Source organism: Perognathus longimembris, chromosome 12, assembly GCF_023159225.1.
Source record: "Perognathus longimembris pacificus isolate PPM17 chromosome 12, ASM2315922v1, whole genome shotgun sequence".
NCBI lineage: Eukaryota > Metazoa > Chordata > Mammalia > Rodentia > Heteromyidae > Perognathus > Perognathus longimembris.
Genome location: NC_063172.1, coordinates 64,569,275 through 64,593,343, shown reverse-complemented (window position 1 = coordinate 64,593,343; position 24,069 = coordinate 64,569,275). Strand labels below are relative to the sequence as shown.

The following is a 24,069-nucleotide window of genomic DNA, read 5'->3' as shown; positions in this document are numbered from 1 at the left end:
TTTTTCTTTTCTGCTTTTTGCTGTGTAATTTGGGTCACTTTTTTTTTTACATCTCTGATTTTCTTTCTTAATTCCTAAAATGCGAAAGGAAATAATTGAGTTTCCAGAATCTCTTTCCAGTTTCAAGACCCTGTTCAACTTATGGAATTTTGTAGAAATGTTTTTGTTCAGCAAAGTCAATAGAGAGTTGGGTTTGAAAAATATGAAAATAAAGGTAGCTATATATAAAATCATACAAAAATTGACAGCAGTATTTAAAATTAATGTATCTTAACCTATTTGCCAAAAGCATCTAAAATGTTTTAAGTTCTATAAAGTAATCCTGATTTTTTCAACATAATCTTAGAAATCCAAATGTTAATTTTAGAGTGATATATCTCATTAAGAGACTTGTCTGACAGTGGGGGAAAAACAAAACTAATCATAGAATATGCTTCACGTTTTCCACATGTCTATTGAGATGTAATTTATGTACCATAGAATACTCCTCCCACATGATGAAAGAGTCAGTATCACCTACAAGTACGCTGCAGAAATTTTGAGAACAATACTCTGTAAAACAAAATCTTTTATTTCGCCTTAGAATTGTCACTGATAAGTTGATAACTGTTGAACAAACCATTTTCCCTCTTCCTTGACTTCTAATGCCAATCTTCATTAACACCTTGTAATGACTCCATTATTCAGAATAAAAATCAATTCAATTTTTAGATCAAATTATAACTTCAAAAACCATAACATAAACTGAGAACTGGTTGCTCTAACTCTTATTGGGAACTACAATTCTATGCATATGTACCCCTTGTTTTATTCTCAAGTCTGCAAGACAAAATAACATAAAAGCACCCAGTCTTATTAGTGTAACTAGGTGATATAGTGACTTTAAAGTTGCTAAGTTCCCTCTCTCCTATATTCAGCTTTCCTGTAAGTGCAAAAATGAAGGATCATAAAAAGTTTCCCTCCTCAAAAGAAAGAAAATAATGAACAGAAAGAGAACTTGGAGAAAATAGAGAATTCAGACAACAGAAGAAAAGTCCCAAGTAACTATACTTAGTCATCATAGAGAGACTAGAGAAGTTGCTTTCATAAAACAAGAACAGATTACAGTTTTATAGAATATAACCAGGCAGCACAAAAGAGATTCTAGAAATTAGAGATCAAAAAGTAGATGACGTAAAGTAGAACACAAGCTACATGAAAATTCCAGAACCGTGTGGCTGACCACACTAAGAATTATAGAAGTCTGAAAAAGATCGGTAGTAGTGAGTGGATGTGTATGTTTGCAGATGGTGATAATTTTGAAAGAGAAGATATCTACCAAATTCATTGTACTCATAAACTGACATGCTGAATTGAAATCCCTTTGTTCAACTACTTAAAGATGATTAACAACTTTTTAAGAAAAGAAGGAAGACATGAAAGCAAAGTAATTAAGTATGATCTAAATTGTGGTCTTGGAACAAATGCAGAAAATCACTGGGAGTATAAGTGAGAGAGTGTACAAATGGAATAATACGAACAACAGACATTGAAAAAATATATTTGGAACATGCTAGAGTGTATTGCTAATGAAACTTTATAATATGCAAACCTCAGTGCTTTCTATATAGGAATATGATGCTGTGTCTCTCGTGTTTCACGTTCCAGTCCTGGTAAGGATGGCTTTCCTGATATAAACATAGTCTTCTTGTGGGAAGTAACTAAAACTCATCAGCCACAGTGAGGTACTGGTCTTTGGAAAAACCTTCTATCTCATGACAAGAACAAAATATCTTTCCTAGTGATAAGTGCTTTATGATCAAGGTAAAGATATCTTTTGTTATGTTAATAGTCTCTTTATCAAGATGCATTATACTTATAAACTGACTTGTTGAGTGGTAAACACCTTTATACAACCACTTATAAAGAAGTCTATCCAAGGTTACAATACACTTACAAATTGGCGTATTATATGCAAATTTAACAAACGGGTCTTCAGGCTTTTCATTTTCCTTCCACTTCAGCAAACCAGAGAACCCTCAAGTGGCATTCCCATGGTTCTGATAAGCTGTGTTTAGTTATCTGAGTGTCAGCACAAAGCATGAAGAATTTTATTTCTCCATGTGACTTGGACTGATGAAATGTCATTTGATTACTCGATTATGCTTTTACACATCATTGACGTTGCTAAGGCCTTCTTGGTTAGTCTTCAAATATTATTTACTATCCACAATACTGTGGGTTCTAATTTTTTTATTAAACATTTCAAAATCAAATGATTTAATGACATGTAAGAAATGATGAGTTAATGGAATTTCTATCATTTCTGTGGAGTCCAATCTAATCCCATCTGTAAAATAAATTAGCAATTGAATATCTCAGAAATAACAAATTCCATCTCATAGATTTCTATTTTAATTAAACAGTTGAAATGATGCTCAACTATGAATTGATTTCCTCTTTTAGATCATCTAGGCCACTTAAAAAATTTTGCCTGACTTTCTTATTTGATTCAATGCTCCTCTGTGTCATTTCAGGTTTTATAGGGTGTTTTCACCCATAGAGTACAAATTCTGAAATGATTTAGCTTCTTCCAAAATAGGCAGGTGATTCTCCTGACTGGTAAATCATAAATAGAAGCCCCAAACTAAAATCTGAACTTAATCAAATAAAAGAAGTATTTCCCCATGTGAAAAAAGTCCTGGGCCATATTGAAATGTTTAGTAAAGAGAAGTCAAAAGGGAGCCATGAATAGGCCTGTATTTCAAATGGTCTCAAGTAGAGGTGTTGGGATAATGATAACAACAATGAATAATAATAATAATAATAATAATAATAGCTACTATTTTGAGTGCTTATCATGTGCAAGTCATTGACTTTCATTCTTTACATTCATCAACATATTAAATGTCAATATAGGTATAGTTTTACCAACAAGAAAACAGGTAACTCTTAAGTAAATTGATCCAAGGCTTCAATCTGGTATTTGAAAGAGGCTTCTGGGTTCTCATCCATCCAGTGCTGCCTACAAGCCCAAGTTCTTTCAGGAGGCTCTTAGGCTGTTGCATGGGAGGAAGGAACACTTGAACTATATTCTAATTCCCAAACTTATAAAGAAATGCCCTGCAGGTTTAACAACATACTAACAGAGAATTCCCTACATGTCCAGAAGTATAGCCCCATCCAGATACAAGAAGCTTTAGAGAAGACCAGAATAGGACACCCCACCCACACAGTGTAATCCATACAGGATCAATAGAGACCAAAGAAAGAATCCTTAAAGCTTCCAGACAGAAGAGAACAATCACATATAGAGGGAAACCAATCAGAATTACTGCATATTTCTCAGTAGAGACCTTGAAAGTAAGGAGAGCCTGGAATGAGGTATGCCACACCCTAAAGAAAAATAAGTACCAACAAAGAATACTGTACCCAGCTAAGCTCCCATTCATAGCCCAAGGTCAAATAAAAACCTTCCAAAATTTTGCCAAGGAAAAACTGAAGCAATATATCTCCGCAAAACCAACATTACAGAAAATCCTGAAAGATGTTCTACACACTGAAAACCACAAACAAAATAATACTGACAGAGAATATAAAATTAATCCTAAAGAATCAATGGCTTTTCTGTATGCCACCAATGTGAAGAGTGAGGCTGAAATCAGGAAAGCAACTCCTGCAACAGCCTCAAAAGCACAAAAAGACCTAGGAATAATCTTAACCAAAGAAGTGAAAGACCTCTATGATGAAAACTTTAAAAACTCAAAAAATGAAATTGAAGCAGAATTAAGGAAGTAGAAAAACCTTCCATGGTCCTGGATTAGGAAGATTAACATTGTGAAACTGGCAATACTACCAAAGACTATGTACAAATTCAGTGCAATACCCATAAATATCCCAACATCATTCTTCAATGAAAAAGAGGAAGCAATCCAAAAATTCAAATGGAATAATAAAAGACACCGAAGAGCAAAAACAGTCCTTAGCAGGAAGAACAGTGCTGGAGGAATATCAATATCAAACTTCAAACTCTATTACAAAGTGATAGTAATAAAAAACAGCTTGGTATTGGCACAGGAACAAGCCTGAGGGCTGATGGAATAGAACTGAAGACCCAGAAATGAATCTGCAGTCCTATGGCCACTTAATCTTTGATAAAGGAGCTAAAACACAACAAATTGAAGAAAGGCTGGACAAATAGGACTGCACAAAACTGCAGAGCTTCTGCACAGCAAAGGACATAGCTTGCAAGATAAATATAAAGCCTACAGATTGGGAAAATATCTTTACCCACCATACAATGGGCAAAGACTTCATATCTAAAATAAACATGGAACTCAAAAAATGAAATTCCTCCAAAACAAACCCTCAAAGAACCAACTGCCCCTTCAACAAATGGGCTAAAAACCTAAAAAGAGACTTCTCTGAAGAGGAAATGAGAATGGCCAAGAGACACATGAAGAAGTGCTCTATATCACTGGCCATGAAAGAAATGCAAATCAGAACAACACTGAGATTCCACCTCACTCCGGTAAGAATGTCCATTATCAGGAAAACTAAAAATAACAAATGCTGGAGGGGATGTGGCCAAAAGGGAACCCTACTACGTTGTTGGTGGGAATGTAAATTTGTTCGCCCACTCTAGAAAGTGGTATGGAAGGTTCTCAGAAGGCTAAATATAGAGCTCCCCTATGACCCAGCAGCCCCACTTTTGGGCATCTACTGAAAAGATTACAAGCAAGACCACACTAAAGCCACCAGCACAACAATGTTCATCGCAGCACAATTTGTCATTGCTAAAATATGGAACCAACCCAGATGCCCCCAGTAAACGAATGGATCAAGAAAATGTGGTACATATACACAATGGAATTCTATGCCTCTATCAGAAAAAATGACACTGCCCCATTCATAAGGAAATGGAAGCACTTGGAAAAAAAATCATAATAAGTGAAGTGAGCCAAACCCAAAGAATCATGAACTCTGTGGTTTCCCTCATAGGGAGTAATTAGTACATGTCTAGGATAGTCATAGCAGAAGATCACAAGAGCCCAAGAGCTATGCCCATATGAACACATAAAATGATGCTAAGCAAATGAACTCCACATTATGGAAATAAGTGGTATATCATTGCTGTAGTTATTTTCAACATGCCATGTGAAACAGTACCCTTTTTTTTCGCTCTCATATTCCCTTCCTGTGGTTTTACCCCTGCTATCACTGTAACTGATCTTAGTACCCCGGATACTGTATATTCATGCGTTGGAACTAGGGAAGGGAAAGGAAAGGAAATACCAAAATTGAGAGACAAAGGATAAAAAAGACAAACCATTGCAATAGCGATACTTGGAAAAACAATTGGTGTAAACCAACCATACAACTTACGGGGGGAGGGACGTGGGGAGGGGGAGACAGAGAAAATGAGGGAGGAGGTAACAAGTTGGATAAGAAATGTAATTGCTTTACATATGAAACTGTAACCCCTCTGTACTTCACTTTGACAATAAAGAAGAAAAAAATAATATGTAAGAAAGACAGCCTCTTCAACAAAGGGTGCTGGCAAAATTGGTTAAACACCTGAAACAAACTAAAGCTAGACCCTTACATATCACCCTGAACAATAATCAATTCCAAATGAATCAAGGACCTCGAGGTAAAAGCAGATACCCTGAAAACATTGCAGGAAGAAATAGGAAAAACTGTAGGGCTCCTTGGCACAGATTGAAACTTTCTTAATAAAGACCCAGAAACACAAGAAATCAAAGAAAGGTTGGACAAATGGGATTGCATCAAACTGCAGAGCTTCTGCAGGGCAAAGGACATAGCTTGCACGATAAATAGAAAGTCATAAGTGACACTGTGGGTCCAGTGGTAGAGCACTAGCCTTGAGCTGAAGAGCTCAGGACCAGCACGTAGGCTCAGAGTTCAAGCTCTACGACTGACAAAAAAAAAAAAAAAAAAAAAGATAGACAGAAAACCTGCAGACTTAGAGAAGATCTTCACTGGCCATACAACTGACAAGAGCCTCATATTTAAAAATATACTTAGAACTCCAAAAAAGTTCCTCCAAAACAAATCCTCAAAGGAACAACTTCCCCATTAATAAGTGGGTTAAAGACCCAGCGAGACTTCTCTGAAGAAGAAATGAGAATGGCCAAGATACACATGCAGAAGTGCTCTACATCCCTGGCCATAAAAGAAATGCAAATCAAAGCAACACTGAGATTCCACCTCACCCCAGTAAGAATGGCTAGCATCAAGACAACTACTAATAGCAGTTGCTGGAGGGGATGTGGCCAAAAGGGAACCCTACTACACTATTGGTGAGAATGTAAACTTGTGCACTCTGGAAAGCGGTATGGAGGTTCCTCAAAAGGCTAAACATGGAGCTCCCCTATGGCTCAGCAATCCCACTTCTGGGCATTTACCCAAAGGATCACAAACAAGGTCACACTAAAGCTGCCAGCACAACTATGTTCATAGCTAAATGTTATTTCCCATAGCTAAAATATGGAACCAACCCAGATGCCCTTCAGTGGATGAATGGATCAAGAAATTGTGGTATATATACGCAATGGAATTCTATGCTTCTACCAGAAAGAATGACATTGCTCCATTGAGAAGAAAATGGAAAGACTTAGAAAAATTCATGCTAAGTGAAGTGAACCAGACTCAAAGAAACATAAACTCTACAGTCTCCCTTATTGGGAATAATTAGTATATGTCCAGGATAGTCCTAGCAGATCATTGCAATAGATCAATAGCTGTGTATGTATGATCACAGAAGATGACACTAAGCGAAATGACCTCCAAATATTGAAATAAGTGGCTTATCATTGATGTTATTTTTAACATCCTATGTGAAATTATTTTTGTCTTCTGTTTATCTTCCCTATGGTTTAGTCTCCATTGTCATGGTATTTGATTTTGGTACCCTGGGTATTTTATATGTCTGTGAAATAGGGAAGGGAAGAGGAACATTAAAATGGCGAGGCAGAGGGTAAAAGGCAAACCAATGCAACAGCAATATTTACAAGACAATATGTTGTAAACTAACTGTACAACTAGGGGGGAGGGGGATTGGGGGGAGGGAAGGCAAGAGAAAAATGAGGAGGGGGTAACAAGTTGGACAAGAAATGTACACACTACCTAACATATGTAACTGTAACCCCACTGTACTTCACCTTGACAACAAAAAAAGAAATACCTTAAAGTGGTAGACAAATCTGTTCTTGAGATTCAATTACTTCTTAGATGATATTTTAAGGAACATTTACAATAGTGCTAACTTGGACACCCCTTCTAGCTAACCAAAAACAAAAATACCTTTCTGGCTTTTTATCCAAAGAAGTATTTTCAAAACTCATTTAACCAAAGCAGTAGTATAAATCTGCTAAATGAATCATGTTTTCAAGGTATTTTCTCCAAAGTTTTATTTGGATCACAAAATGGCACCAGTTACCTGAAAACAAAGCTGGCAGTGGCTTAAAGATTTTTGTTCTTAGCATAAAGATGTATTTAGTCACTTTCCTATTGATTTTGTTTTGATTCCTAGCCAGTAATGGAAAAATTTCTCACCATTTAGTGTTGCTTGTTTTCACTCTGCAATTACATTGAATGCTTGTTCAAAAGTCCTTAATCAATGAGTACCTTTGCTACCTTCTAAATTAAATCAAGTTTAAAATTAATTGCCATCTTGATAGAGCCAAAACCTTCTGAGATGTTGTTTCCTATTATGGACCTTTCTAGAGGGATACAGAAGTCACAATAGAGCAGAGAATTGTATCATTGGCAGCCTGGAAAATGCTATTTTTATCCAAGAATGTTTCATGTATTAGTCGTAAGGCAGGGGTTGTGTGAACACCAGATGCTGATCACATACCACCAGTGGATTTGTGAGATTATAGGACTGGGGGAAAATGAAGGTTAAGCACGGGGTACAATAGAGATTACTTATGGTAATGAATTGAATAATTTTTCTAGACAGAGTTGGATTAATGTTCATCCTGAAAAGAGATTATCAGACATCTGATTCTTCTAGTAAACAAATATTTAACATCATTTATGCTCCACATATGAATTGAGAGTCCTAAAAATATGTGATTTATCATATACAAGGAAGAAAATGAATCTGTTCCCTAAACTGTACTAGTGCAGTTCTCTGGGGCTTTCAAAGGGAATAGAGACAGTGTGCTCTGAATCACAGGTTTCTTTGAGTAGAAACTTGAAGAAACAAACAAGAATGTGGACAGTTGTTAGGGTTCAACTCTACATCAGATTTCTACATCAGATGTCTTTAGACATCTCTGCCTGCAATGGCTCTCGTGCAAGCTACATTTCCCAGCTTCATGAGCATGTTGTCGGACTCTGCTAACCATGGGCAGTGCATGTGCCAACACTGCTACAGCTCTAAGGTCTGTCTTACAAGGTCTGCCACTCTTCATCTACACTTTAGTTCCAGAATGTGGGCAGGATGGGTTCTGTTGATCTTATTGCAAATTTGAGGGTATTGTTTAATTCCTCTGCCTAAGGAATGTTAAGTGCATCTTTAGATTCAGACTTTGATCCATTTGGAAAGTTTAATTTTTTGTACCCAGTAATTTTTAGAAGTAGATTTTATGTAAATTTCATTTTCAACACTAAACTAGCATTTTCTCATTTTATAAAACAACCATGCACTTGAAAGAGCATATCACATCTGTGTGATTTTTTTCAATATTCTATACCCTTTAATCATAAGAACACATCAGACAACCCAAGATGAGAGACCCTTTTTCACTATGTAAAATAAGTGATAAATTGGCCTCAAAAGCAAAAAGAATGTATTCATGTCATATGCAAATTAGAAGATACCCCTTAAATCTTAACACCCAAAAGTGAATAACTGTTGAACTCTTAAGGCAAAATATACCACACCTTTCTCCAAAACTTTGCGTTTTTATTGTACCAAATAGTCCTACAATGAGATGTGTCCTCCCCAGTTTCTAGAATATCAGACCAATTCTTGATTACTAATATCTGATGGAATATTTCTATGTAGTCCATGCCCTCATTGGAGACCAGAAAGAGTAGATTATTAAAAATATTTCAATACTTCAGTTCGAAGTGGCACTAGGAGAAAAAAAATCCTTTCCCAATGAAGTTATTTCCAAATGAGGTGAAAGAAAAGTAAAACAACAAATTCCCAAAGTGCCTTGCTTAAGACAATAAAGTGTCTCATAAAGTATGTATTGTAATCAGATACTGTAATGATCATCAGTTCTGTAGTTTCTTAAATTTTAATCACATTTACTCTACATTTTTTAGGAAAATTAAAACATTGTCACTAACAAAAAGAAATTTGCCTAATATAAATATTCGCTGAATATTTATAATAATTTAAAAAATTAATACGTGCATTTTATATCTCACCAGTAATTAAATAAATTACAATAAACAAAGCCTAGAATAGCTACAGGAAGAAAGAAAAGGAAGAAATGAATGAGTGTAGAATGGATTGAACTTCAAATGTCTAGAGGAACAATGAGCAATACTCACTAGTCAAGTTTTTTTAACTGCTCTCTTTAACTATAGGTGTATCATAAAGATGAACTTCAAATTATTACAAATGAATATTCAGTGTTGTTCTAGTCTCTCCAGTGTTCTTCTTTTTAACAAAAGGGATGTGTCCTTAAAACATCTCATATTTTATAGCCATTTTATATATTTGAGTTTTTCCATATTTACTTTCAGATAAATTTGGGCTGTACTTGACATTTTACATAGATATAAAGATGTGCCTACAATGTCTGTAGAAGACATTTCAAGTCCTGATGTAATAGTGTATGCATAAAATTTGGGCTTAAGTTTTTAGAATAGTTTTAAGGTTTAATTTTGTTTTAATTTCATTGATGTGTCTCTACTCCCTGTAATACTAATTAAGTTTGAAGAAGTGTTTATTGTTTAGGTGCAATTAAAAGAGGGAATAGTTTATAGTTGTTCTGTTTTGTTCTTTAACTCTTCATCATAAGTTTAGTATCTATTTCCTTAATGCTTTGGGAGCTGATTGTTCAGAACAAGTACCAAGCATCCTAAATGCTCAGTACTGAGGAATTAGTAGTTCATGTTCTAAGTCATAGAACATAAGAAAGAAGAACAGTAGTATTTGTACTATGCCATGAGTCAACAGGCCTTTCTGGGTCATTATGGTGATATCTTTCCTCCTTAAATAATTCTTATAAAAAACAGACTGATGGGTCATGAGTTGAATTAGCACTGTGTTTTCCCCTCAAACTAGAAAGAGTTGTAGCATGGTGTTTAGCTGTTTTTTTTGTTGTTGTTGTTGCCAGTCCTGGGGCTTGGACTCAGGGCCTGAGCACTGTCCCTGGCTTCTTTTTGCTCAAGGCTAGCACTCTGCCACTTGAGTCACAGCGCCACTTCTGGCCATTTTCTGTAAATGTGGTGCTGAGGAATCGAACCCAGGGCTTCAAGTATACGAGGCAAGCGCTCTTGCCACTAGGCCATATCCCCAGCCCCAACTGTCTTAAGCTTCCTGATGCCAAACTAAACACAGCTATAAGAAATGATGACCCTCTCATCATTGTAGCAATGAAATGGCTTCCTACTGTACTTCCCTAACACTGAATGTTGCTATTTCCCTTAATTTATGAACCACAGTCTTTCCCCAATGGAAGTTCTACAATAAATATAACTTTTGACCAGACGATGACGTAGAGGATGGCATTAGTTGCTTTAGAAGATGACCAAAAAGCCTTTCTGAATCCTTGTCACAATGGAATATTTATGCATTTAGCCAAACACAAGGAAAAGACTCAATATTTTAAAAGGAAATTTTGTGAACTAGATCACTCACAAACTTACAACGATCACGAACAGGTGGTGTGTGGGCTGTGATAGTTTCTAACTTGTGGATCTTGCTGTTGAGTTATATGCGCTATCTCTCCTGTTTAATTTTTAATTTTTTATTTTTTTGTCAGTCATGGGACTTGAACTCTGGGCCTGGGCCCCGTCCCTGAGCTCTTCAGCTCTCTACCACTTGAGCCACAGCACCACTTTCGGTTTTAGGGTGGTTAATTGGAGATAAGTCTCATGGACTTTGCTGCTGGGATGGCTTTGAACCGCAATCCTCAGATCTCAGCCTCCAGAGTATCTAGGATTCCAGGTGTGAGCCACCAGCTCCCAGCTCTTTTATTTAATCTTTAGATATAAAGTCAACTATTACTATGTTTTCTTGGTGTACTTATATTTCCTTTGAAAAGCAAGTCTTCATTGCTTAAGGCTATATTCAAAAAATAATAATAGAGTGGCGAGGCTTGGTGCTTCTTGACTGTCATCCCGCATTTGGGAGGTAGAGGCAGAAGGATCTGGGCTCCAGATAGCCTAGACGACAAAAAGAAACCTTATCTAAAAACACTAAAATTGAAAGAAGAGAAAATAACATGACAATGTGTGAAGAACATGGTACACATTTCTAGGCAGTGTTGTTTTTTTCCTATTTGTAATTATATGTATTGAAATGTCCACATATAGTTAATAAATTAGCATTAAGGTTAATTACCTCCTAAAAAGAGACAGTGAACTCTTTCCTGACTTCTAATGTAACTGGTTTTGAGTTTTTCCCACTGTAAGATCTGACTCTTTTTTTAGTTTAATTCTACCCACATAGGATTATAGCAATAGAAAAGCTTCTGATAGGGTTAATCCAGCTACATAAAAGCCCCAGCTGGGAAGATCATAATCTTGATCTTTGATTAGATCAGAACTAGTAATATCTTGTGATTAATCAAAATGGATCGCATGTAGTGTAAGTCATCTCACAGATGGATTAGAAAATCAATGTTTTGTAAATATTTGTTTTCATCTTTTCCAGTAAAAAAAAATGGCTTGTGTTTTTCTGTGTTTCGCTTTAAATCAGATTAAGTTCACCAAATAAGTGGCAAGGAAGAAATTGTCACGTGCAGTTCTTGGGATTGTTCACTAAACTGAAGCTTGCTTTTTAATTCGTGGTACTTTAGGGAAGGTTTCCGTCGTGTTTAACAGTCACATTATTAGGGGTAGTCTGTGAGGGAGGGTGGGAATGTGGAAAGAGGACGCTGACCAAGGTGCATTGCATCCATACACTGCTTTGTTGAAATGGCAACTCCTCTGTACCACTAAAGATAATCAAATATTTTACAAAGTCATTATAATAGTGAAATTTAACAAATCATCTTTTTCATATGTGGCTTTGGTAGAAAACTTTATTAAAGAATATATCAAAATAATGTCAAGGACTCTGTCTTATTCTTTCTCACTCTTCTCTCTCTTTTATTGTCTCAGCATTATCCTCTCTTCCTCTCGCCCTCCTTGCTTCCCTGCCTCCTTCCCTTTCTTTCTATTCTGGGGATTGAATCCAGGGTTTCATGCTATGACTCACTCTTCCACTGAACTATACTGACAGCCCTGTGTCGGGGTTTTCATTTCTCTCAATAGAATAAAATACTTCTTAAGGTCCATAGTTCCTCTTTTGACTATGAAATTCCAGACTAATTAACATCTGAGAACAAAGAGCCTTACTAAACCATCTGACATCTCCCACCCCAGCACAGCAAGAGCTCTAAGAGCCACACCGGGCTGTGTTGGCTGAATGTGTCTGTCAGTTCAGGCAAGGAGCTGCTTTCATAGAGGTTGTTTTTGTTTGTCTTACCAGATTGAAAGATTGACTAACAAATGATCCTAAAATGTACAAAGCATAACTTTGGGGGGGTACACCTTGCCCCTAACAAGTTTCATGACATTCCACAAATTTGTTGACATCTCAAACCAGAGATCTCTTGCCTGAAGAAATGAGAGCTTGCAGAAGAGTCCTCAAGATGCGCTCTAGTTTCAAAAAAAAAAGAACCATAATAGTTTTTATTATAACTTATTTATTTATTAATAATTTATTAATAACTTATTTATTATGACTTACTTAGCTTTCAATTTAGTGTATTAAGCACATTTCAGTGGTTTCAAAAACTTCAAATCCCACAATGCATTCCTCTGGCTAGACTCCCCTAAGTTCTTTTCATTGGTTCAGCGGGCACAAGGGCATTATGGGAAGAAGAAGCATTTGAACAGATTGCCTAAGGGACTGACTATGGGAACAAGAACCACCATGATTTGTCTAGGCCATGGGATCTGCCATGTGTGATGTCTGCTACTTTTCGCGGTTCCTATCCACCTAACAGTTCCTCTGTCTTGTTCATTCCCACGGTCTGGTAGAAATTCTAACAACCATGGGGAAGCAGGGACTAGGACTGCTGCGCCCCTATCTCCTGCTGAGAGTACAGCAGTGAGAAGGGTCATGTAGGAAGATGGGATCACTGTAGGATTCCAGAGCAATGTTTATCCAGGCTCCATATCTTTTGTAACTTGATAGACTCCAAACTAGAAGGAACCAACTTAACAAGCAGATTAAGAATACAGGGACTGGCTATAAACAGGACTATTACACCAGGTAGGGAGGGGTCCAAGGATAGGTGGCAGTGAAGACCAGTAGGATCGAATGAATGCATGAATTCTTATATTTGTGGAACGACCTAAGTGCTTGTGCACAGTTTAAGTGAGGCAGAATTATTTTTACTGGGTTTGCACACACAGGTATATTTGTGCTAATGTAAAACAAAGTAGTCTGACTATATTTTTCACATGATTTTCCACAAGGAGTTTAACCACGTCTTAGATCAGGCCTAGTGCTCTGCTCCTTGTCCAGCCCCTAGTAGGCAACAGAAAAATGATAGTCAAAACTAAGGTTGAATCTTAAATAGTTTATGAATACAATGATACATCTTGACCAATCTAGATGGCCTATTTTTAATTAGCATTAAACCAAACTGACAGTTTCATAGAATAAATCATATTAAGCAGCTGATTGAGTTTCCTGAAGATGCCCTTAGTCTTAGCTATCTCAGGTCTATAGGCACTTATAGTTATGCTGATGGGAAATAGAACATCAAATAAGACAAATTGTAACTAGGCACTGATTTGGTGGCTCATGCCTATAATCCTAGCTACTCAGAAGGCTGCGATCTAAGCATTGCAGTTCAAAGGCAGACTGGGAAACAAAAGTACATGAGACTCTATCTCCAGTTCACCACCAAAAAACCAGAAGTCGAGCTGTGGCTCAAGTGGTAGAGTGTGAGTCTTAGTGAAAAAGCTAAGCAGGAGCTGGAGTCCGTGAGTTCAAGTCTAGTATGAAGGAAGGAACAAATGAACAAAAGAAGGAAGTTAGTTTATGATTATATAAAAATCATTGAAAAAAGTGGAAGTGATGCAATCCACTTACAGACTAGATCAGTTACCTAGGTGTATTAAGATAATAATAACTTTATTTTTTTCTTTTTACTTTCTTTTTTTAAAACTAGGAAACCTGGAGAGCCCCCACTAATAAAAGGTTGGCTTCCTTTCTTGGGAGTGAGTCTGAAATTCCAGAAAGATCCCATAGGATTCCTGAAAACGCTTCAAAAGCAATATGGTGATATTTTCACTCTTCTCATTGCAGGTAAGAAACACTTCTTTAAGTGCCTGTGATACAATTCCCCAGTTGTTCTTTAATATCTATTTCTTTCTTCAGACAAAGGACGTAATTTTAATATCATTGTTGTAATTGTACAGTTAATACAAAATACTGCCGTATTTTTTTTAATACAGTGAGTATCATGTTAAAAATTCTGGAATCTTTAAAAATTTTTATTATTACTGTTTTTTAATTTAAATTTTATTGTAAAGGTGATGCACAGAGGAGTTACAGTTATATAAATAAGGTAATGAATACATTTCTTTTTGAAAAGTATTACCCTCTCTCTCATTTTCTCCCATTTTCCCCCTTCAACTCCTTCCCCTCCAGCAAGTTGTATAGTTGATTTCCAGCACAACGTCTAGTGAGTATCACTGCTGACTTGGTTCATCCATTGTCCCCCTTTTCTGTGATTCTCCTTCCCTTCCCCAAATCAGATAAACATATATAAGACAGGGTACAAAAATCAAAAACAGTGACAAAGGGAACAAAGCAAAGGAGGAAAAGAAAAAAGAAATAACTGCAAATAGTACAATTTAAAAAACCCTTTCATTTCTGTTTTCTGGAGTTAGTTTTGAAAAGTATCATTTTATATGGTCATATGCACATTGCTATTGAGCCGTCGTGATCCTCTCTTAAGAATATCCTCCTTTGATCTGTGTGCAGATGCTTAGATTTCTGTTTAATCGTGTCCAAGTGTAATTATTTGTCTTTTACTATCCATTGGATAAACTTGTGGATTTATAGACGATAAGGATTCTAATTATTGCATATGAGGGAAACCGTGGAGCCTGGGTCTGGCTTACTTTGCTTAGTATGATTTTTTCCAAGTCTTATTCCTTATCAATGGGGCCATATCATTCTTTCTGATGGAAGCATAGAATTCCATTTCTGTGTATGTACCACATTTTCTTGATCCATTCATCTCCTGAGGGGCATCTGGGTTGATTCCGCATCTTATTAACAATGCTGCAATGAACCGGATTATGCTAGTGACTTGAGTGCAGGCTGGTTTGTGGTCATTTGGGTAAATGTCCACGAGTGGGGTTGCTGGATCATAGGGGAACTCTATGTTTAATCTTTTGAGGAACCTACATACTGCTTTCTAGTATGGTTGAACCAGATTACATTCCCACCAACGGTGTAGCAGCGGTTCCCTTTTGGCCACTTGCCCACCAGCATTTGTTTTCTTGATAATGGCCATTCGGACTGAGGTGAGGTTCTCAGTGTTGTTTTGATTTGCACTTCTTTTATGACGGAGATGTTGAGCACTTCTTCAGCTGACTATTGGTTGTTCTTAATTCTTCTTTGAAGAAGTCTCCTTTTAAGTCTCTAGCTCACTTATCAGTGGGGCAGTTGTTTCGTTGAGGATTTATTTTGGGGGGAGTTAACTTTTTGAGCTCGAAGGTATTTTAGATATGAGACTTTTGTCTGATGTATAGCTAGAACAGATCTTCTCTCATTCTGTGGGCTTTCTATTTATTTGCTACCTATGTCCTTTGCCATGCAGAAGATCTTCAGTTTAATGCAGTCACATTTATCCAGCCTTTCTTTGATTTGTTGTGTTTCTAGGTCTTTACTTGGGAAGTTGTGGCCTGTGTGAAGGAGTCCTAGTGTTTCCCCTGGTCCTTCCTGTAATATTTTCAGGATATCTGGCCTTACATTGAGGTCTTTGATCCATTTGGAATTGATTCTGATTAGGGTGATATATAACGATCTCACTCCAACTTTCTGAATGTGAATAGCCAATTCTGCCAGCACCATTGCTGAAAAGGCTGTTTTTCTTCTATCCTGCGTTTTTGTCTCCCTTATCAAAGATTAGGTGGCTATAGATCTGTCTGTGTATTCATTTCTGGGTCTTCAATTGTATTCCATTGGTCTTCAGGCCTGACTTTGAACATCAGTTCTCTGCATCTCAACCTCTTGAATACATAAAATTATAAATAGATACATATATAATTATGTAGATATAGTGAGATACTATTGCCTGACTTGGCTTACTATTTTAAATTCATGATTCACAAGACTCATTAGCAACAAAAAGGAGACCCAAATATAAAGTACACCCTTTTGTGTTATTTTTTTACAAGTATGTATGCACCACTATTACAGGACCATATAGAATTGCTTCATTTGCCAAAAGAAAAAAAAATTATGCCCTATATATTCAAACCCTGAATGCTAGTCTGGAATGCATATTTTCATGTTAACTTCTTTATTGTATTTCAAATTTCAATGGAAATACTTACCAAAACAAACTGTCTCGCTTCATGCTCTTCCGGGGCCAGCAATGACAGCTCTCTATCTCTGCACAACAAATCTCTCCGAAATTTACTAGCCTTAAGAAAGAACCAAACAGGTAGTGTTTCCCGAGTCACTGTGTGGCTTGAGTCCTCTAGTTGTTATAACAGAGCTGGAGGGTCCAAGAGAATTCATGTTGTCTTTGTTCTCAAGCACTTCCTTCACTTTAACTAGCCGTTAGTGTTTCGAAAATACAAGAGGGAAAATGGCAACGATTCTCACAGCCTAGGCCCAGAGGAAGAATTTAATGTGCTTCACCACATCCAATGAGTTAGAGCAAGTTACAGAGAAACCCAAGTTCAAGAGCAGGGAAGCAGACTCTGCCTGTCCCTGGTGAAGTAGCAGAGGCAGTGAAACAGGAGCTTTTCTGGGGAGCTAGAAGGAGTGGATTGGGGCCTTCTTTGCCCACAGACTCCTATGTCAGTTTCTCACCTGTGCTAGCTATTCCCTTTCTTAATTTAAAATGTATATTAAGTTAAAACAGCCTCAAAAACTGATCTCTACAGACGACCTCACATACCTTTGCCCTTTATTTCCAATTGGGTATTACCAGTGGGAGGCAGAAAGATGTGTTCTTGGCTCTGGTAAAAATGTTTACTCACTTTTCTTTCCTTCGTTCAATAATAAACAATTGTATGTGTAATCCGCCTCACATCAAATATTGTTAACACGTAAAAGGTTCCAGACAACCACTGACGTAATTCATTCTTCTCATACACATACCTTCATGGTTTTCTTTTCTTTTTTTAATTTTGGAACCTTTATCTGTAAGTCATACCCATATGCAAGCTTCCCCTATGATGTTCTTTTAGATATTCTTCATTCTTTTTTCCCACAAGAGTGGCAGCTGTCTAGTATTTTAGGAGACTGGGTATCCTCTGAATGCCTCTTAGATGAACCAGCCTGCTCCTCTACTGAGCTGCTTCTCAGCCCTCCCTCCTGGCTTCTCACCAATCTCTTGCTTCTTCATGAAACATGCTATTGCATTTTGACTCTTTACCACTTATTCCTCCATGAGCTTGTGCCTCCACGATCTCTGAGGAATCTTTATGTAGGCAGCCTTTACGTATGCCTCTTTCTCAGCCCAACCCCTTGAATCTTGTATCTTCTAACCATTCTTAGAACTCTTGATATATTCCTAGGGATAATGTCTTCTGCTGGTGAGTATTTTGCTGAGGGTCAGAAGCAAACTTTTGTACATATAATGAATTAATTTCAATGCTATCATTTTAATGTACTATTTGTTTTAAGAAATATGAATGACATCAACAGGAATAATTCTCTCGTAGAGATCACATTCATATTATAATATCTTACTCTTTTGCCTGACAACTATCAAGTCTCTTCAACAATAATTGCATACACTTTAAATTCACAAAAATGGAAGTGGAAGAAATCTATCTTGAAAAAGAGGAATTGTAATCTGTAATCTAATCCTTCCTGTGCCCCTAGGATACAGTCTTCACCTTCCTTTCCAGTCTCATCTCTTCCTATGACTTATCATATGTTTACTGTACCATTGAGAAACCACCTCATGGAAATTTCCTCTTCACCTACCATGGCCCTTGCATATCTACATTTTCTTTTTCATTTCTTTCTTCAATAATTATTCCCACCCAGTTGACTTTTAATCATTTTCTGAGGCCAGAGTTGCAGAGCACTTCTTCCTGAGAGCCTCTTTTGGCTTTATCCCTCAGTCTTTGGTACCTCTTTTGGCAGAGTCCAATTACTCCTAGTATTATTGCTGTCAGGGCATTTAATATTCTGTATATTTACTGCTCATTCACATTCGCATTTCATTATTCTGAGGGCTCCTCTAGTGTCAACATGTAGTCCAGAGCTAAGCATTGACTGATTCATAATAAATGGTTGATGGGGAAATTTTCTGATACCTTGGATCGGTTGAACTACGATAATACAAACAAAAAACATCACTAGTACTACTTTTCTAGATGAACTTTCGGCTACATGATACCAAAACAATATTCTTTACTTTAAAAAAATATCCATTCTTAAAATCTCATGTTTATAATGAGTAGGTACAAAAACTACTGAATTTTTAGCACTCCCCCCATGGAAGTATTATTTTAAAAATTACACGTATAGTTCAGTATGCGTAGAAGATTTGAATAACTATTCACTTTCAGAATCAAGAAATTTTGCTGACACTTGATGTTTCCATCTTAAATCCTAAGAAGTTGGCTCAGTTTCTAATATCTAAATAATATCATCATTATGATTATATTTACAAACTCAGCAGGAGGAAACTACAACTAAATAGGTACTATGGGTTCTGATCAGAGTTTAAGTAAACTCCTGTCAAGAAATTCTGATAAGCCAGGGACTGGTTGCTCATGTTATAATCCTAGCTACTCAGGAGGCTAGGATCTGAGGCTCATAGTTGATTCAAAGCCGGAAAGGGCAGCAAAGTCTTTGAGCTTCTTATCTCTAATTAACACCAAAAATCTGGTATTGGAGCTGTGGCTCAAGTGATAGTGCATCATCCTTAGCAAAAGAGCTAAGAGAAGGTACCCAGGCCCTAAGTTCAAGCCCCTGTATTGGCAGAGAAATAAAGAAAGAAGAGAGAGAGAAATTGAGGAAGGGAGGAACAAAGGAAGAAGGAAGGAAGGAAGGAAGGAAGGAAGGAAGGAAGGAAGGAAGGAAGGAAGGAAGGAAGGAAGGAAGGAAGGAAGGAAAAAATCCTAACAATGACATCTTATGTAATATGTACACAGGGTATTAAGAATGAGAAAGATGATGCTGATTTGTACTTGTTTGGCAGATCCTATTTACTTGATACTCTATTCAGGAAGCAACAACCACCTCCTAGCTCATTTCTGTGGGGCTGAGCTTCAACATGGGTGTATAGAATCATTCTCGTGGATGAAATGGAGATTTGGAATTGAACTCCATGTCTGTAAACGTTCTCCTGCAAAATTGTTGTGTCTATAATATTTGTGTAAAAGAAATCCTGTTAATGGACATGGTACCAACAATCAGTTTGCCCAATAGCTCATTTCGAAAATGAAAAACAAAGTCCTCTACTCTTGTCCCACAATGTAACTTCAGAGAGTGTACATTCTTGCATGTTGAGCAAATGATTGTCATGCCCCAAAGTCTCCAGGGACATGAGTGTCATCTTAATAAAGAAATCAAAAGGTACATCTCTTTGTGGGAAACCGTGGAAAGTTGTGACCTGTCGTAGAAAATAGTTCTCTAACTGCTTTTGTGTGGTGGTGCAGCAGCAGCATTTTCCCTAAGTGTCACTCCAGCAAAAGTCTACTGTACATCATTGTTAGCAATCCCCCTAAGAAGTGGAGAATGTAAAGGTACTCGTTCTCTTAAGATAGAAAGTTGGCTCATATTCCACTTTAACAAACTATTTCAACTTGAGAATTTAAAAAAAAAATCTCCCAAACAGCAAAACGCAGAGGTTAAAGTAAAAAGATTATAGAACAATAACTTGAAGATTAAAATTTGTCTCATCTATTGACTGGGAATTTGTGTTCTGAGTAGTCAAATAGGTATCCTGAATTCCCCTGGCTATATTGTTCTATGGCACCCACCATTAGACTTGAAAATACCAATATCCAATTCATACTGATCCAAGTGTAAAACGTCTTGTGTCTAAGACAGCAAGGTGAAAAAGTGGAGTTTTCAACATATTTTGAATCATGTACCTTCTTAATGGTAATTTTGAAGGAAGGAGAATGACCATTGAATTAGTAAAGGATTATGTACAGGTTATACAAAAATGGTAGAATTAAAAATCTTAATAAGAGGCCCAGTCAGCTTCATAATAAAGGGCTGAATGAAATAATTGACAAGGTAGGTATTAAAAATTTAGGAGCTTTCCAATGTAAGCCAAGAAATGAGTTTCTATTGTTTTTCTACAGATATGAGCCCCATTTTGACATCTGTATTTTGGACAAATGCAAACTCTGAAATTCCTTAAATCAATATTTCAGAGTAGCTGTTGACAGTGTTTCCTTCTCTATTGAAAACATGGAAAGGATACTGTATCCACCTTGTGGGCTTTGTGAATGAAGCAGTGGAGCAACATGCTTGTTGACACTTGGCATTCATTTGCATAAAATCACAATGGGGCCAAAGTCAAGTTCCCTCTATGATGGCAGTGCTTTCAAAATAACTTTTCAGAAGATTTCCTTTGTTAGGAAATTTAAATTCATTTTCAAATTTATATGTGTTTTCCTAACTGTCTGATTAAAGATCACAAAGAAACTCTGGTTTTGCATCTCACATTAGCAGATGGTGGACAGATGGTTTAAATTAATATTAATTTTGGAAAACTTAGCTTAAATTGTTTATACTGAAGATTAAAAGTTGGAGAGCCAGCTAACATCTCCAGGGTTATTAGTACTTCCAAACCCACTTGAAAATAAAATCCATAAAACAAAAAACAAATCCAACAAATATGTCTAACCATATCTCAATCAGATAGAAAGTGTAGCATAAATGCATTGATGTTGAAGAAAATTAAGAATGCAAAAAACCTGCTTAAAATATGTATTAACAATTGTTAACTTGACCCAATTTTTCCATATTCAACATTTATCCTTTTATTTTAACTGAACTTAATCTCATTGAGAGAAAGGAAGAGAGAGAGAGAAGTTGGAGGAGGTAGAGGAAGAGAAAGGCAATTCATATTTCTATTGATTTGTATACAAAACAAAACTCTGGTATGCATCCAATATGTAGTTCAAGAGGCCTAATAATAGGTAGCTTATGATGATCAGTCTGAATATATTTTGTCTATATACTTAGATTTTTATGAATGTAGAAAATTGTTTTCTAAATACTGTATATTTCTGAATCACACCTTCCATATACTATAAATTCTGAGGAATATTTTTGAGTAACTTTTTAAACATTTAGCAAAATCTTTTTATGTGGTAAAAGGAAAAAAAGCATAAATCACTAGAGATAAAAATACATAGAATGGCCTACAATTATGTTTTTGTCAGATAGATTCTGACTAGGTTATTTAATTAAGCGGCAATGTAAACTAGGTGATAGGAAGTTTACCCAAAACCAATTGAATCTTTTTAGCTGTCCTGGTATGGAAAGAAGGAAGCAAGCAAGGAAGAAAGGAAGGATGAGAGGGAGGGGGAGAAAAAGAGAGAGAGGAAAAGAGAGAGGAGAATCCAGTTACTTGGGAGAAAAGCTTTGATATCTGACCAAAATAAGTAGCTACTTCTAACTTACTCATTCCTGATTGTCTGGCCTCATTAAATGAATCAAGCTGAACTGGAATGAATAAAATTCAGGGCATTATGATTCATTTTAGAAATACAATTCAGACCATTTACATGCATATTTAAAAATTTACAAACAAAAACACTTGTGTCCTGTTTCTATAATATGGCTGAAAAATATCTTAAATGACTATACCAAATTGAATTGACTTTTTGGTGGTGCGTTATCACAAATTACAATTGGAAGTTCTTCTAAGAAAGCTAGACTCACATTTTCATGACGATGATGAAGTGAAGAAAAGAACTAAGCAGAGATCTAAGTTATTAGGATCATCTAAACTTCACATATACTATTGGAAAGACTTATTAAATGTTATCATTGAATATTAGCAACATGGTGTATTTCTAATTAGAAGATAACACTGTGTGAGGAAAGAAGGTACAAGGGGAACTTTTTGTTCAAGTACCGCCACTAAGTAGAATTTTTCCTCCTTTGTGTCTTCACCTTCCTCTGCTTACTTGCCAGATAAATGCAGGAATTGAGCTAGGACATCTCCAAGGTCCTTGCCAAGTTTGTGAGGTTGACCATAGTTTCACTCCTTGCCAAGTTTGTGAGGTTGACCATAGTTTCACTCATTAGGTGCCTCCTTATAAGAATCACTTGAGAATCTATTCAAAAATAAAGTCTCATCTTGTAAGTCTCATCTCCAGACAGCATGTAGCAGAATTTTCAGGAGTTTGCACTTTGAGCAAGCAATGTAAATTTTTAATCAGTTAAGTTTGGGGGGAAAAAAGTGATATATGGAAAAGACAACTATCCTCAGCTCAAGGAACCCTTAATGCAAAACTAAGGGAAACTAAATGTTACTTTCTGTTTCTGTTTGAAAAATTTCCCACCTCTGTCCTATCTCTATGCATCATGACTCAATGGTTTCATTGCATTTTCATATCTCAAGAGGAAAAGAACCCAACCAAGGTGGAGATGGTAGTAGTGGTAGTCGTGGTGAGTTGTTAGGGTGCTGGCTACAGGGAAATATGGTGTGTAGAGGTGCTGAATATAGTCAACGCACTGCCCACCAAAATAATTTTAAGTTTATTCTGGAAAACACCATTTCAGCACCCTACCCTTGTAGCATAGGTTGTTGTTTTCTCTTTGACTTTCCCTTCCTGCCCTCAAGGAGCTGACAGGGCATGTCTGTGCATATGAACAGTTAATACGAGAACATCCAGTACCACTGGCAATCCTCCATTGTAATCACTGGGAGAATCAAAAAGATGAAGAAGAGGGAATCGCCCACGAGATCCTATGGACTAAGAAGATAGTATCGTTTTTGGCGAAATCCAAAGTAAAACTAGGCCTCAAGAGACGCTCTTCCTTTCCTATCCAAAGGTGACCTTATAGAGAGAGCTCTGGGGAAGAAGGAAGAGGGGGGACAATGAATCTGGGCCATTTCGGAAATCCTCCCAATGCAAATCTGACCTCGATTAAGCTGTCCAGACAGTCTGGCCTGTGAGATTCCTCCTTCCGTGGCACTCACACCCACCTTTACGATGTCATTGAATACTCACATGAACTTTACATGCCCGAATCATTTCCTGGATGCGTTCTCATGTTCTCGAGGGCAGGAATACTTGGCAATAGCAAAAAGTTGTCAACAGCCCGGGTTTTCAGCTACTTCAGAAGTATGAAAGATAATCTGTGTATCATCAGCCTTAGCTCACTGTTGAGCACTCATAGGAGAGAAATGATTTCATGACTATGTATGTTTCTATTTTTTTTGTACTTTCCACCAGGCTACAGATATTCCCATCACAGTCACCCCAAGAAAGGAAACTTGTTGTGTACCTGCAGTGAATGATCTTTCTCTCTCCATCTGTTTGTGTTTATGGGTGTGAGTGCACGTGTGTGTATTTCACTGTAACATGCCCCCACTTCCATTTACAGTACAGGAAAACAATCTGACTTATTCTTTTAAGTGGTATATCAAATTTGAATGTGTAAAAAATAAAAATCTGCTTAGCATGAAAAGAAATCCA

At 36.8% G+C, this 24,069-nt stretch overlaps 1 protein-coding gene across 1 annotated transcript in view; it reads left to right on the top strand.

Moving 5' to 3' along the window:
* The window catches only part of LOC125360439 (cytochrome P450 7B1), a 161,596-nt gene that overhangs the window by 116,393 nt on the left and 21,134 nt on the right, over positions 1–24,069 (top strand). Inside the window, exon 2 of the mRNA XM_048358386.1 lies at positions 14,364–14,500. Within this exon, the coding sequence (XP_048214343.1) occupies positions 14,364–14,500 (137 nt within the window). The remainder of the gene's footprint in view (positions 1–14,363; positions 14,501–24,069) is intronic.